General features: G+C 32.2%; 1 protein-coding gene across 1 annotated transcript in view; it reads right to left on the reverse strand.

Annotated features, from left to right (window-relative positions):
• The window catches only part of LOC132716223 (protein sarah-like), a gene marked incomplete at its 5' end in the record, with an annotated part of 34343 nt that extends 17546 nt beyond the window's left edge, over positions 1-16797 (reverse strand). Inside the window, 1 exon segment of the mRNA XM_060699449.1 lies at positions 16631-16797. Within this exon segment, the coding sequence (XP_060555432.1) occupies positions 16631-16797 (167 nt within the window).
• Between the last annotated feature and the right edge of the window lie 689 nt (positions 16798-17486).

Genomic DNA, 17486 nt, shown 5'->3' on the forward strand with positions numbered 1-17486 from the left:
CACACAAATATCTCATGCGATTAAAACTTATACCCTTCATAAATAAAAATTTAAAAAAAAGTCTGTCTACTACCAGTGATATATCATTCAAAAAAATAAATTATTTTTCATAAATGAATTTCTATTATCAAACACACCTTTTGGTACAGGCCATTGTACCCTCGGTAACTCAGCCACTTCAAAATCTCCGTCACCCGGAACTACTTTTGTAGGAGTCAACACCTGCGGTTTATCCTTGTGCTGACAGTCTACCGCAGTCATGCTGAATTCCAAAATTAACATCAATATCAAACTAAGTGAGCAATTAGTCCAAATCCTCTTCAAGAACCCAAATATCACTTTCTTGTTGTTTTAAGGAACGTACTGTCCTTTTATTGATGAGACATATAATTTTATGTCTCGAAAGAAAACAATAATTATTGTACTTATATAATATTTTCCTTATCTGTCTTTTTTTTAGAAGTTTTACAATTATATTATACCGTTCCCAAGATAATTTTTATTCCAAAATCGCAAAAAAAAAAAAAAATAATTCTGCATCAAAAAAAAAATTCTGCATCAAAGAATTTTCAATTCAATCTATAACAAATTAAAATCCTTTCCAGTTAAAATAATCTGATTTGCCTTGTCTATAATGTAAATGGAAACATCCCACATAAATCTCCCACTGATATCTGTCAATTTTCCAATGAATAAGAAATACTTAACTAATTTACGCAACACATTAAAATAGTATTCTTTATTTCATGACAACCTTTTCTTCCTATTAAAACAGATAAAGTCACATCACCCACATAGAAAAAAAAATCCTTATACACAAACAACTTTTTTACTAATCCAATTTGAAAAGAAATAACGAATTCTGCAACACGCGCAAATGAAATTCCTTCACTGAAATCATCCGTTTCCCATTTAAAATCCGTTACATAATAATTCCTCTTGTCGGTCTAATACGGCAAATGTGCCAAAATTAGTCCAATTACCGTCTCTTCTCTTTTTGACGCTCTCCCCGACAAATTACACAGACATTTAGAGCCAATATTCTAGATGAACAGCAATGCTCTTTTCACTCTAATAGCCGAGTGCTCGAAGAGCGATGTGTCCAAATAACTCAATTCTTCAAATCAATATGTGGCCATCAATTAATAACCAAAAATATCTCCGTTTAACGAACTTGACAACTCTAGAGTAGCTGTTTTTCATTTATCAGCTGGAGTAAATACTGTTTTTCTACTGTGGCAACCTTTTGTGGCAATTACTCAAGTCTTCGAGAAGATAACATGTGTTGTAGACAATATATCAATAATAAACTTACACCCATTATCACTACGACATCGTGATTTATTTTTATCATATCCCCTGTTGTTTTTTTTTAAAGTTGTTTTTCACCAACACTAAAAATTCCATTTACATCTATCCCTGTTACTTTTATGTAACAAACCTACCCGCAGGTTTCAATCTGAACCCTTTTTTTTTACATTTCAGGGATTTCAATATGAACTCAAGGATTTCAATATCAAGATGGAAAAAATTCAGCAACGCAAAAAGGGTGTTTCAACTAAACAAACTGTTAAATTAAAATTTTTTTAATACTTTCAAAAAATTATCTCAACCATAAAACCCTGCTGGTGCCAGTTTTGAAAAACCTACACAATCCAAGTTCAAACCTAGATCGACATCGTGACGCATCTTACATATTTTTTGAAAATTTTTCCCTTTAAAATTAATGAATGATTTTTCTAGATTAAAATGGGCAAGTCCATTGACTAATTTTAAGCGTGATTAGGATTAAGAGACGGCTGTCAAAGTACGTCTGTAGCTCCATGAAAATGAAATGGATTTATCTGCTCTAACACAATCTGGAATATTTTTTCAAAAAATTTCACCTTTTAAACTAATGAAAAATCTTATAAGAATTTCACCCGGGCCGGGGAAACCGGAATTCTAGCTTTAGGCATGTTTCCGGTAACGAGGGTCTGCCGAGTTTCCGCTTAACAGTTACCCGAGAGCTAGATATTTCCCGTCTGTACCGACAGCCGGTGTTTGATTCTTTTTCTTGCATATTACATGTCACTTATTTTCGGAACAGAAATTACGAAAACTGATATTCTCATTACGCACGTTTTTCTTATAGTAGCGTATGAACATACAAACTTCATTCATAACGGAAAAATGACGTCATACAAAGAACACGATTCATTCATAAAAGGCGCGCGTCAATGACGTCATTTAAAACATGCGACTTGTCTTACATGGGGGGTGTAAGACAGAGTTTTCTAGCACCTGTGTAAACGGTAGATAATCCTGTCTGAGATGCAAGAAAACTTAATCTTGACTGTCAAACCTTACTCCTTCATAACCCTTCATAGTTAATATCGAGCAAAATGAAATTTCTTAAAACACCAGAAAAAAATTATATTTTGGTAAAAAATAAAGACCATGCATTTAATTTCCAAGCCTACAACTGAGTGAGGCTTTGGAAACACAAGAGAATCAATGTTTAAATAGGCTATCAAATCACAATATAAAAGTTAAGCTAAAGTAAATAATCAATGATTGCAGACTTTTATTATTTTTTGAAAGCCCCAAGTCATGCATTTGAAGAAAAGCGAAATGCACAGACATGCAAATAACATAGAAAAATGTACTTCTTCATTTAATTTAGAGTCAATTTACAAATTTTGCAACAAGCAATTAATTAATTAAAAAAATGTAGTGAATTTATAACCACAAAGTAGGTTTTTTTTTGTATTTAAGAATATATAATAAAGAAATGCTGAGGGAATTTGTAAATAAAGTTGACATTCTTTTTATTTTTTGGGTTGTCAGCCCAAAAACAAATACTGGTATCAAAATTTCAGACCCTGATATGCCTATTTGCAAAATCCAAAAGTAGTCCAAACTCCTCGAAGCGGTTACTTCCCTTTATAAGTACACTAACAATGAAAAATTAAGGGGAGATCACAGCGTAAAGATTGTCCAGTGGCAGGCTCATTAATTTTCAAACCTTCTCGGTGAAGAAAAAATAGTTCCCGATTGGTCGAAGATTTCTAAAGTTGTGTAATTCTTTACAGATATACATGCTTATATTAAGCTCCATGATTATTTACATCAGTGTTAAACAACAGGTTTACCCTGGAAATTTAGTAAAGGTTACAAACCCTTGTATCATAGTTTGGAGACCTTTCTGTTGAAAATGTGTCAGGGTTAAATCGTATACATATACATGCACAGTGCGTTAACTGGAGTCTGGGAATTAGTTACCCGCACTCCAGAGCATGCCCATTGATTGGCTCATTTTTGCTGGGGTTTACATATTGTGACGGCAGAGACAGGGAGAGCGACAGAAATGTCATATTCAGATGTTCGTTCATTGGTTCATTTTTGCCGGGGTTTCATATTGTGACAACAGGGAACGTGCTTTTATGTTTGACTATGATACAAAAGAGAAAGAACACCAAAACACTCGGCAATCTGATTAATACTCGGGGGCTACGCCCCCTCGTACAAATCAGATAGCCTCGTGTTTCGGTGCTCTTTCTATTACTTATTTAGAATAATGTGGTTTTCTTCAGGCTGTTATCTTATAACTTCCCCGTGGTCGAGGGGTTACGTGCTCAGTTTGAAAGTGAGAGGTCTGGAGTACAAATCCAAGTTAAGGCAGCTCATGTTTGTTTTTGTTGTTTTTTTTTAATTGTTTTTTTAAATTGTTTAAGCAAAATAAACATTGAATTGAATAACAGTGTTGCAATTAGCCTTATAGCCAATTTACTACAGTTATAACACTGACATTCTAAGACCCAAACAAATTCAGCGCCTTCTGTGCTTTGATTTTATTTCAGTACTAGATGTACAGCACAAATAGAGTTTAAATCAAATAATTGAAGGTCCATGAACAGATTCAATCAAACATTATTTATGCGTGTTTCGTTTCTTCACAGTATATACAAATTATGCCATATAGAATTAAAAAAAAAAAAAAAAAATTTTATGCACACACATAGTTAGCCATCAATTCTACAATGTAGAAATACATTGTTATTAATGTGCATGCTTCGGTTCTTCAGGTATATACTGCATCGTATACAAAGTATTTCAGCTATAATCATAAATCACAATTCAAGAAATTTATCTGCACTATTATAAAGCCCTATATTAATATGAGTTTCATATTTGTCAAAAATTTAGTCAGTCCATTTTTCAAAGGTTATTTTTTTCCATGGGAAAAGGAAATTTTACTGAAAATTAATCTTTCCCATAATTAGTAACCTTTCAAAGATCTGTAATAAACTGTAATAAACAGACCCGTCATTTACCAGAAAAGATTTATCCCTAAAACCACAAGTATAAAATTAGTCAAGAAAAGTATATCAATTTTATACAATGTCTGGAACTATTTTGATTGTAATCATAGATATTTTCGAGGCAATTATAGATCATACCAAATGGGAATGCAATAAATTGTGATGTTTTTTTTTTCTGAGAGAACTCATCAAAGATTACAAAACAGATAGTTTACTTTTAAGAAAGAAAATGAACAAAAAGTTCCATCTTTGGCTCCCATTAATTGATCATTATTTCCCTCTTTAGAAATTTCTAGAAAAAAAAATGCAATAAAAAAAAAGAACAAAAGAATTTAGCCCTCTCAGGTTCAATTATGTGAGGAAAAAGTATCATTTTAAAAGCGAAAAAAAATTTAATTAGAAAGAAGGCTTGACTGAATAATAATGAGTCACCATCTCTAAGTCTTATTCTTGATTTAGAATTCAGTAATGTCTCTATTTAATGTCCATGGGGGTGGGGTGGGGTGGTGGTGCGCTTATTAAACTATTAAAATGTGCTTTAAAGTATGTTTATTAAAGATGCATTACTGGGTTGTCATTAATTGTTATTTTTAAATTTTATGGATTGCTCTTTCACTATGGATTATTAATCTTTAAGGTTAGAGTTTTTTTCCTACAAAATGTGGTGGTGGGGGGATGTTAATTAGAGGGCGGGGGGCGGGGTAATTAGAAACAGTACGGTAATTTACAGTCAAATTCAGAATTTTTTTTCAAATTAAGTACTGTAGTCATAAACAGTTAACCTCCTGAATTTGCATAATTTACTTATTGCCAAGCTTTGAATTTTTAACAGCCCATTAAACATTTAAATAATTTCGATATCGAAAACAAAAATATAAAAACCAACAATATAGAACCTGGTCCAACTGCATGGATGAACTGGTTTCATACAGGCTTTATACTGGTGGGAAAAAAAATACAGCCTGCTAAGACTATAGAGATGTGAAACTTGAAATTTTTATCTCGATATGATAAAAAATTTAACAAAAATTAAGACATTTCACCTTGAAGGTCAAAGTCATCTATGAATGAAGGTCAAGTTTAATCTGGTGTACTTTATATTGTCCATAGCATTACATATAATGAAATATAAGGTAAGCTAACAAGTTCAGATAGGAACATTCTAAAAATAGAAACAATTTAGAATCTGGTCAGAACCCTCAGAGGCTCATACTTGACAAGCTCTATTTGTAGGCCATACAGGCCTTTTAAATAGAAATTATTCGCTTTGTGTTTTCCCAGCTAATACAGGAGTGGTTATAATGACACTGAGAATAAAGCATAACTCATTGACTAATCTATTATGAACTATATGCACTGTGAAGCTATAACGATAACAGTTTAGGAAAAACCCAATTTCCAGATAACAAATATTATCAAAAGCTCTCAAAAGGTTTTTAATAACCAATTTAAAAATTACTGAACCTCATTACTGGAAACATTTACCACTATCAAACTACGCACCTACTACAATATAAAGGCTCTGATACTACTCTGATATTACATTTGGCGATACACACATTAACCATTGGTTGTCATTATAAATAAAACATCCTAATCGAACATTTATCTCTTTCATTAATGAGAAAAAAAACAACAAGCAAATCCTGTCCTGAGTACAGTAATCACCACATTAAAGAGACACAGAAACTAATATTCCTACATTCATCATACAGATACTGTCTTATCTATACTCCTTTACTTACAAACTTGGATTCAAAGACCTAATTAGGCCATGGTTTGATGAGGTAAAAATTTAACCTGACATAGCCTTACAGTGACACACAAGACAGAATGATAGACAACATGGGATACTAATATTTATGCCATATATTTTATTATTCTGAAATTAATGTCCCCAGCCACAGACAATGTGTCAAGGTCATTGAACCAATGAATGAATGATAAAGAAAGAGGCAACATGCATCAGTTTACAGTGTTTTTTTCACCAAAATATTCGGGGAAATTCTCCCTATTCCCCCCTCAAAATAGTATGTTTTTTTCCCCCCTCAAAGCTGAAATTTCCCCCTATAATATGGCAGCCCAAATCTGCCTCTAATGAATATCATTTTTTTGCAACTAACTGCCGAAAAATGCTTTATTTTATGCCTGTAAGACTTACTGTTAAGCAAGGTTTTTCATACAGGTAAGGGGAGCTACTCCTGGTATCCCAACAAGTTTATCATGTGACACATCAATATTTTAGATCCGTATAAAAATCCCCCTCCTGTTGAATTTTTCCCCCTCCAATGGGCACTGACCCCCTTCCCCCAAAAGTGAAAAAAAACACTGGTTTATTTCATTACAATATTATCATTATTCTATATTAATCAATTATTAGCAACATGTAAGGTCTTATACCAAAGTCATTTAGATATTGCAATGTGAAGGTCATTAATAAATTTCCAGTTCATTGTTAAAGTCTATTAGGATAGTAACCGTTATGGTCACTGGCATACATTACCCAACACCGAGATTAATTGCAATATTCAATGTCTATTGACAAAATCATTGATAATATTTCAAGGTCAATGTCGTTGACAATACTTCAAGGTCAAGGTCACCATCAGTGATTACAGTGACAATGGACCAGTTATTCAATACTTTTATTAAAATGGTGTACTTTTAATGGAAATTCACCTACATGTACTAGTGAAAAACAAGAGCAAAATTGTCTAAGCACAAAAAAGAAGGCAATGTCCAAAAATAACCTCATTCATTTTCTTCAAATAAAGAAAGCTTCTTTGCACGCAAATATCACTGATTAGAGTCAAAATCAGGTCAACATTCCAAGTTACTAAGAAACAAACACGAGCATTTTTCACTCAAGACTAATCAACTCATTGACTAAAACGTGACTATTGGAAATAAAAACAAGAAGGTCATTATGGGCCTCAATAGTGATTGCTTACCTGAAATTCATTGCAAGAAATGGTCATAATTTTCAATGTACGTATTTGGCCAAAGTCACATTCATAGTCAGGCATGCAGTTTTTGACCCTAGCAGCAAGATTTATTAAACTTTTAAATAGGTCCACCAGAAAAATGCTTTATATCTTAAAGAACATTTGTATGTAAATAGAAGAACAAAGATTTTAACTCATTTATCTTTATAAATTTGTATGTCAGTGACCCAGGGGAAGTCAATTTTTGTCCCAAGGCGCTGATAAATATCCTCCATTGCTTTTGCTGTTGTAGATTCACACAAGAAGACTTGAATGTATTCTCCAACATAACCTATATACACATAATGATAGTGACACCTGGATGGGACTATATGAGCCGCATCACGACAAAACAAACATAATGGGTTTGCCACCAGCATGGATCAAGACCAGCCTGCGCATCCGCGCAGTCTGATCAGGATCCATGCTGCTCGCTTACCAACTCTATAACAAGTAGATAAACTGATAACGAACAGTATGGATCCTGATCAGACTGCGCTGATGCGCAGGCTGGTCTGGATCCATGCTGGCCGCAAAGGCAGTATGTTGGTTTTGTCATGAGGCGGCTCATCTATGAATCTTTCCCGTGAAGTTTGGTCAAAATCTACCACATGGTTAAGGAGATGTTGTTTAACAAAGTTGTGGATAACCGCATACCAATAACATTACACTGCAGACATCATGTGATCACATAAGCTCATCTTAGAGCACTTGAGCCTCAGGTAAGCTAAAAGTTAATACATATATGTCAATGCAGATGTTACGGGTTCATTTGTTGGTAGAGTCAACAAACCTGCCATGTAATTTGAGACAATCTGATGTCTGTAAAACATGCATCTCCATGTAATTGTCTGATCTCACGTTTTTAAAGTCTAATAAAAGACACACACACACACACAAAAAGAGACCCAGATAGCATGATACTGTGAAAATCAATAGAAACAACTCTTAATCTGAATAAGTATAAAGTCAGTAATGTCAATGATCAGTAATCATCATCTTCACCTTTAAAGTGCAGTGACGGGTTAAGTCCTTCTAAATTTAACAAGAGTTGACCAGTTATTGCACTGAGGTGACGTGATGTAAACAGATAATGAATAAATAAATGTTGAAGACTGTTCTAAACATGAACAAGGGTGCCATAGTCACAAAATACGCCCGTTTACGAAAGCTTTAGATGGAGATGGGGGCATTATGGATAAGTGTTATCTAGCAAGCAAGTTTTTATCCTTGGCACTGTGTTGTTAAATGAACCTTAAAACAAATCAGTAGGGAAGATAAAAAGTACATGTAATTGCAATTTAATAACTAAAAAATTATGATTTAAGATTTTATTCTAGGGAAATACATTTCATTACAATTCTTAATCTTTGAATGAGCTGAACTGATATTTACTTGAAAATTAAAATATAATTAAATTTCTATGAGAAAGTATTTACATTTGATAAGGTAATTACTGTATGATCTTTATGAACAAATACCAAGTCTACAGAACACCATAGTTATCACAGTTAAGAATCTTGACCAAGGAATGAAACATGTGTAAATAAATGTTACATTCTTTAGAACATACTCAAGTCCAAGAAAGAGGATTATTTTATGCCCTTTGATTAAATTCTATTTTTAGAATTGAAAGTGAAAGTAGATCAAGGGGAGTAATTGTGTAAGTCATTTATGAACAAAGTAATAACTTGTTGTTGCCCTTTGATTAAATTCTATTTACAAAATCTGGATATTTCATCATCTTTAGTGACCTTGACCTTGTATATATTGACCTAAATTATATGTATCACAGCCATAGTCTTGATAATGACCATTTGTGTTACAATCCCTCAATAAATGATGACTAAATGGTCCATATACACATCTTCATATTTTTATCTGAACTTTGACCCTTATGTGTGACCTTGACCTTGGCCGCAAGGACCTGAATCTTGCACGCGACACTCCGCCTCACAATGGTGAACATTTGTGCCAAGTAATATTGAAATCCCTCTATACATGTGGAAGTTTTGCTCCGGACAAGCATTTTTCAATGACCTCTAAGTGTGACCTTGACCTTTGACCTAGAGACCTGGTTCATGTGGCGCGACACTGCTCCTCATAGTGGTGAACATTTCTATGAAGTTTCATTAAAATCCCTCCATACATGTAGGAGATATGCTCCGGACAAAATTGGACGCCGCTCGCCCGCCCGCCCGCCCGCCAGGGGCGTTCCCATAATACGTCCCGTTTTTCAAACGGGCGTATAAAAAGGTGCCTTAATAAAAAATATAGAAGAGGTTGGTGACACTGTACACAGATTACAGGAGATCCACAGTATGTTAATATATAAACAAATATCTTTCCAGGGTGCGACTTAAAGTAAAGAGGAATGGCCTCAAGAATGACACCATATGGGGAAATGGCCTCAAGCAACCATGCGTTTTAAACGGCTTTTACAAAACAGTGGGCATTCCGACAACTAGAAATATATTCTTCAGCTGAGCCTTTAAAAACATGTCATTGTCAATGAACTCTTTCAAAATGTCTATTTACAGCAGATTTCTGAGAAGGAATATACATTTCACAGAAAACCAATAAACTATGGTTAACGGAATAGACCATGCTAAGAGCATTTATAATAAATCATAGTATACTGACGCGAAAATGCTTTAAAGTGCTCGAAATAAATCATTCAGTCATGTCAAACTGAACATTTGTGTACAAATAAATCCCTCCGCAAAAGCATGAGGTGAAAAAAAACAATATTTGTAGATTGTGAAGAAAGGAAAAATGAATGGCAAAACCTTTTAAAAAGTGTTAAGCTGAGATAAAAGATTTACTTTACGACATAAGAAATGTCAAGCTCTCTTTTTTTATCGATGTTTGTTTGTTTGTTTTGTGTTTGTGCCTATTTGTTATTTATTTTCAATACGCAGAGTGTTTACGAGAAAGAATCTCTTTTTTTATATAGAGGATATTTGTTTAGTTCAGTGTAAGTGACTTTTCACCGAGTGAGCCCCAAAAGTTTTTTCACGGTGCGCAGCCACGAGTAAAAATATAAAATTTTGGTGTTAATGAAATATATTTCGATTTACACTAAAAAACAATTTTCTTTTTTTGATATGAAAAACGTTTTAAAAAGACTTTTAAACCCTAATACTGAAGAAAGCGCGCAAATAATAATAAATAGTATTTACAGTCAGTCTTTAAAAATGGTACCCATTTCGTGAGTGGTATTTCACTAAAAAATAAGGGGTTTAAATTCAAAACAGTAAAATTATAAAAAGTGGAAAATTTCACGTTTAGCAGAAAAATTCCATTTTTAATAGGAATATTTCATAAACCCCCAAGCATGAATAATATCATTTCTCTTGTTGTTGTTTTTTATTATTATCATCTTCTCTTTACAAACATTTCTAAATCTAAGATATAGGTAATTATACTAATAAGTTAGCAATCCCCATTTTTTTTCTCCACAAAATGTCGAATTATACAATACGAGTAGATGCTTTCAAGAGCTTTCTTATACCCTCCTCATTGTCAGTTTTAACTTTTAATTGAAGATTCAATCTTTACCATTGAATAACAGATTACTGTAATGGAGTTCTTAAAGACTTTAAATTTTAACTGTCCATCATCAATCTGACTAAAGTTCAGTTCTACTTAAGTTATTTCTTGCATGCCACCATAATTGTTCGACCTTTATTGTGATTCGGATTTCCCGATAAAGCTATTTTTAGCCATGCAATCAAATCTTCCTTTACAGGAAGTTATCAAAATATCCAAACAAATTGTCGATTTTTGTTGGAAACAATTTTGTGTGAAGTTCAATGTTCTGGAGATGGCGAAAATTTAGTACTGGTTAAAATTACGTATACATCATATCACTTTCAAAACTAAGAAAAAAAAAAAAAAAAAAAAAATTGTTACATAGAAGCTGTTAATCAAGAGATCCTTAAGGCTGAACCAAAACGGAGGAATTATACGAATATTTCAAAACCGGAACTCTAATCATTGAAGAGTTTATCCAGCGATGAAAGTATAGTTATAAAAAAGGCTGATAAATCAAGTACTATATGATAATGAACAAAGAAGATTATATTGCAGAGATGAATAGACAACTTAATAATCCCGTGTATTATACTAAACTTGATCATGATCCGTCATCTTCAATTCATAGCAATATTTTAAAATGTATTGATGAATTAGGTAAGATTAACGGGAATATTTTAGATGAATTTGATATTTTTCCGGTAGATGTACGTACGCCCGGCTTTTATATTCTTCCTTAAATTCATAAGCAGTATAGTAAACAGTACCCTTTAGGTTATCCTGGACATCCGATCGTTTCCGGTTGTAAATCTAGAACAGAAAATATTTCTAAGTACCTAGATTCCATTTTAAAGCCATTAACACAATCTCATAATCTACCTTCCTATATCAGGGACACTTCTGATTTTATTGCCAAACTGAAAACCACTTCTCTTGGGTCGGGAGAACATTACCTTGTTACGTTAGATGTTACATCTCTATATACTAACATTCCCCATACAGACGGAGTAGAATCTTGCAGACATTTTTTAGAGAGAAATCCCCCAAAAAAACTTTCATGTAATGAAATATGTAAACTTGTTGAAAAAGACTTTTTAAGCCAACGTTCTTTAAAACCCAGTTTATGGTTCCGTTTTCTTGACGATATATTTTGCATATGGAGTTATTCCCTTGATGATTTGAATGCTTTCATTGATAGTTTGAATAACTTTCATCCATCTATAAAATTTACAGCGAACGTTTCTAAATCTCTCGTATCATTTTTAGATGTAAACGTTTCATTAGACGAAAACAATATTATACATGATATACATGTTAAAGAGACAGATAATCATCAGTATTTAGAATACTCTTCCTGTCACCCAGTGTCTTGTAAAAATGGTATTCCGTACAGTCAAGGAAAACCTTATTGCCGTATCATTTCTGACGAAAATGTTTTCAACGATTCTTTACAGAATTTACGTACATACTTCAAAGAAAGAAATTATCCTATCAATTTATTGATAATGCACTTAGTAAGGTTTCATGTCTAACACAAGATGAGGCCCTGTGCACTAACAACAAAATAAGTGATGGTAGTGTTATTCCCTTTGTTGTTGAGTATAACCCAACTTTACCTAATATTAGTATTATCATTAAAAAGTATTGGGATTTACTTAAACTTTCAAGTAAATGTTCTGTGCAAAAGCTTCATGAAAGTAAACCTTTGGTTGCATTTAAAAACCTAAAAATCTAAAAGACATTCTCGTTAATTCTAATGTTAGGTCTAATAACAGAAATGTGAAATGTTCATCCAAATGTAATAGAAGTAGATGTACACATTGCAGCTCTATTTAATTGAAAGCAATATATTTAGTAGTACTAATATTCCTGGTAATAATTATCGTGTAAATAACAATACTGATTGTTCTACGAAAAAAAATGTTATATATCTTGTCACTTGTGATAAATGTAAAGAGCAATATGTTGGTCAAACGAAGCAACAAGTGTCTAAACGCATGAATAGCCATAGGTTTGATATCAACAATTTTTCCGATCCGTTATTTTCAACCAATGTCGCTACAACACTTCAATAAAACTAATCATTGTATTAAGGATTTTAAATTTATGCCCATAGAGATTGTCTCCGATGATATGGAACGCTTATTACAAGAATCATACTGGATCCATAAGCTTAACACATTATCTCCTAAAGGTATGAATGCAAAAGTTTTGTACAATATATAACTTTGTCATTATTGAGCCGGTATACCGTATACATGTAGTATGTTTTTTCTCATATCAAGGTTTTTTTATTATTATTAATTATGAGAATTTTGTATCACATGTGTAGATCCATATTATATGTGTAATTGTAATATTGCTGTATTTATATTCATGAAAGATTCTGTATTTATTTGACAAAGTTTTTTATTCCCGCGTTAACGTTCTGTTTAGAGTATAGTTAAACGGACGTTGCGTCATTTGTCATTTGTTATTTTATAAACGTCAATTTTTTCTGAAGAAAACAAAACGTCGAAAGCTAAAGAAAACCGTTTGTTTTTATTGAACTGATTATTATATTAAAACTGAGAAAGCACACATATGAGTGGCTGTTTGAAAGGTATAGCGTTAATAAGGAGCTGATTTTAATCAGATTTTGTCCATAGTAAGAATTCTATTGATAAAATCAAATGAATCAGCCAATAATAAAGAGTGTGGCTAAAGCTTTTCTGCCACTTATGTCATTTTTTTAAAGCTTTTTTGGAAACAAATTATCTTCGAAAGATAAATTAACACGACAGATTTATACATTTACATCATAATGAATGATTATGCTCCAAGAAATATTCTTTAGTGGTCAAACTGACCTTCAGTAAATACTGTAGGTGAAAGCAAAGTCAAAGCTTAGCTTTCTTCAGTAAAGAGAGTATTTTTAAAAGGGGCAGTTTTTTGTAATTAGGTGTATTGCCCTCTAACGTCTAACTAATTTACTATCAGGCCTATCATTTTGTTTGTTTTCCTATCTTACTTGAAATTGTGCTTTATAAGGAACACCACTGCAGTCTAAAGTCTAAAAATGTAAAATTTGAATTTCATACACAGTTAAACTTGGACACTGAAAGATATGCAAATTAAAATACAGAAATATACTCAGAATTAAATTGAAAACCATATTGTTTTGCTTTTCTATACACAATTTCAGTCAAAACGCATTTAAAAACCATTGAGTAATTTTTCACAATTAAAATAATTATTCTGGAAGAACATAGAGAATGAATGATCTAAAATTTTGCACACAAGTTATTGATAGAGACCAATCCCTCATACAGATATATTTGTGTATTCATAGATAAGGAGTGATTTTCCTGCACCATTCCAATGCTGATAAGCCATGACAATAAAGATCACTAAAATAATTACACATGAGTATCATTTCATAGGCTATTACGTTCTTATCTCTTAACTGATTATTTATATAAAATATTAAATTTATATAGCATGAAATTTCAGTAATTCATTTACTGTTATGTCTGGCGATAATCATAATGAGAGCTGACTCCTTCTAAATATATATAGATTATATAATAGAAATGGGCAAGGGCAAAAAGAAATGGGGTCATTTTTAAACATGTTTGTTACTAATAATTCAATCATCACATGATTATCTTCTTGTTAATTATACATGTATCTCCAATGGGGTCACATTTACTTTAAATGTCCTCATTTTGGAAATATCTGAATTTTGCAATCAAATTTAGAGGCGCACAGAGGTGCTTCCATGCTGTAATAGTTACATGTAAACGCGTCCAGAGGCGCTGCCATGCGGTAATTATAAATTAAGGTACATAAAGTGTTCCTATGTGGTAATATATAAAGGTCACAGTTCAGCACAGGGGCTTCTGTGAATGGAACATAAAAAAGTCACACAAAAAGTTCAGTCACATCATATCAAAGAAAACCTCAGTTAGGTTCTTTTTTGGTTACTGTCATGATCAAGAAAACCCTATTTCTGGATAAAATGTCATGCAGCATCTCTAAACTAAACACAAACACACACAAGAATCAGACAATCTTTAACATTCAAAGACAAGATATCACTCTGTTTGTATTTCAATGACTTCACTAAAGCTTTACATACATAACATCAGTAAGATGGCAGTGACATTCTGTTAGCTATTGAGACGGATCAATTTACCATTATTTAACCATTTGCTGGGAAACAAAGAGATTTATCCACTGATTTACTTAACTGACATTCCAACACTAGTCAATAAATTGGGCATTAACAACTGATTCTGATGAAAATAGGAGATAACTGTGACAAGACTAATAGTGAAATATGCAAGAAAAATCTATTTTTAGAATTGATCAGAAAAGCTCTAGCATTAACTGAAATGGTAGATCAGAACTACAGGGTAATTTGCAAATATCTGTAAATATGTTTAAAAACCAGCAATGCTTTTGATAATTAATACTGCCTGGTATTGACAATTGATTCAATGTAAAAGAGAATTTGATTGGTTACTAAATAAAATAACTACATTGTAACTTAAGGCAAGTTTGCATAATTAATTTAATTTAAATATTCAGTATGAAATCCAATAAAATCAGAATTACAACAGACAGAAGCCTTGGGTTTATTTACCCGAAGTCTAAATTTGGTATAAAAGCTGTGAAAGTCTTTGTAGAACAAAATCCATTCGTGAACATAACATTGACAGGCTATGCACCATCAATTTCTAAAGAAAAAAAAATGTTGTTGGCTTCACTCAGAAATACATACATGACTATATGAACTTCAGATGTTACAACAAAGTGTTAAATCAAAACATTTGCCTCTGTCACAGTTTTTCATACAAAACTCATAATACACTAAAGCGTTCATAAAAAGAGAAGTGTTAAATCAGGATTTTTCACAATAACAATTATTTAGCGAAAAGGCAGGTTTAACAAAATTACAGCTATATTAACCATTTTTCTGTCTTTCGTGGCAAAAAAGTACTTATACCTTAGAAACTTGAAAATGTTTTAGTCGCAAAATTAGGGCAAACAGTATCAGATTAGCAGCAAAATCAATAGTTATTTAGTTATTATACAGTATTCGAAACTCTTGGTTGAAAAATTCTCTTTTTTTTCAAATTCTCTGACACTCTGCTGTCCTTATTTTATCCTTGTAGTGCATACATTTGTAATTACGCAACTTTTTGTTTTGCAACAGTTAACCCCCCTGCATCTTACAAAGGTTTAGATAGTTCTTGATTTTTATAATATTTACCTCCCTTGTCAAAAGTGGCAGCCATTTTCTGACAATATAATTGTCAAAATATGAAGAAAAAAAAACCAAACAAATATAAACAACTGATTCTGGTGAATTGTCAAATTCTTTTAAACATAAATGATATTCAGCAAGTAATAAAAAGAGCATCAAAACACAAGGCTATCTGATTTTTATGAGGGTGCATAGCACCCCCCCTCCCCCACCCCCAAGTATAAATCAGACAATTGCAGAGTGTTTCGATATATGTAAACGATTTAACTCTGACACATTTTCAACAGAAAGGTCCCCAAACTATGATACAAAATATTATTATAGCACAAATAAGTATAAGATTTTTTGAGTTTTCAAATGATATAATTATGAGAGATTTTTATCTTATCTTAAGCATATGATATACTTGAAATGACCCTAAAAATGGTGGCCAGGGGAGGTAATAATTGCTATGCATCTATACTTTTTGCACATGTCCACTACATATATGAATGGTCAAATAAACATATATATATATACATATGAATGGGTAAATAAAATAATAAAACACAAACCTGGTGCTAATTCTGCCATGGCTGCAAGAAGGTCATAGTTTATTTTGGGTCTAGATTCGAGGCTTTGTTCCCAGTCGACTGGGGGCGAGGCAGGTGGTGAGATTAGGAACTGTTTGTGTGGTGGAGGCAACTTTAGATGAGGGTCATCATCATCTTTATTAAGTGTGTTGCTAAAAATTAAAATCAGTTTTAATACTTTTCTTTTAATAAAGTTTGGCTGAAAAATTAATCATTTATAAAAATTTAATCAAGAATAAAAAATCGCAGTTTACAACGATTTATAAATAACTGAAAAAATTTACACATCTATGAAAAATTTCATATCTTTCCATTTATGAATATATTGCTTTTAACTATTTCCACTTTCAGTTTTTTCGATTAATTTTCCACAGTAATAGATTGTTTTTCCCCACTTCATTTCAATAAAATTTTTTCCCACGTTCATAAGATTTTTTTCCCACATTTCATATTTTAATTTTTACCCACTTTCATAAAAAAATTTTTTCCCCACAGTTAAATGATTTTTTTTACAAAAAAAAATTTTTTCATAGTTTAAAATTTACAACAGTTAAGTTTTAAATTTTACAACTTTTTCATAGTTTTAAATTTTTACAACATTTTCATAATCAGGGGATCCCAAATATTTAAAGGTATTCTGCCTTCATCCCGGTTATCATTTTTTAAAGGGCCCTTCAATGTTCTCATTCAACACCAGTACCAGTTAGTTCAGGAAGCAGACTGGAGAGTGGTTCAAATAAGCACAAAGGTTTTTACCACAGTTTATCTTAAGTTTATGGATCACAACAATAAATCATTTTAAGATTCCGCATTTTTGCATGTACTATTGTTCATATTT

Source organism: Ruditapes philippinarum, unplaced genomic scaffold, assembly GCF_026571515.1.
Source record: "Ruditapes philippinarum isolate M1 unplaced genomic scaffold, ASM2657151v2 ctg863_1_1_1_1, whole genome shotgun sequence".
Taxonomy (NCBI): Eukaryota; Metazoa; Mollusca; class Bivalvia; order Venerida; family Veneridae; genus Ruditapes; species Ruditapes philippinarum.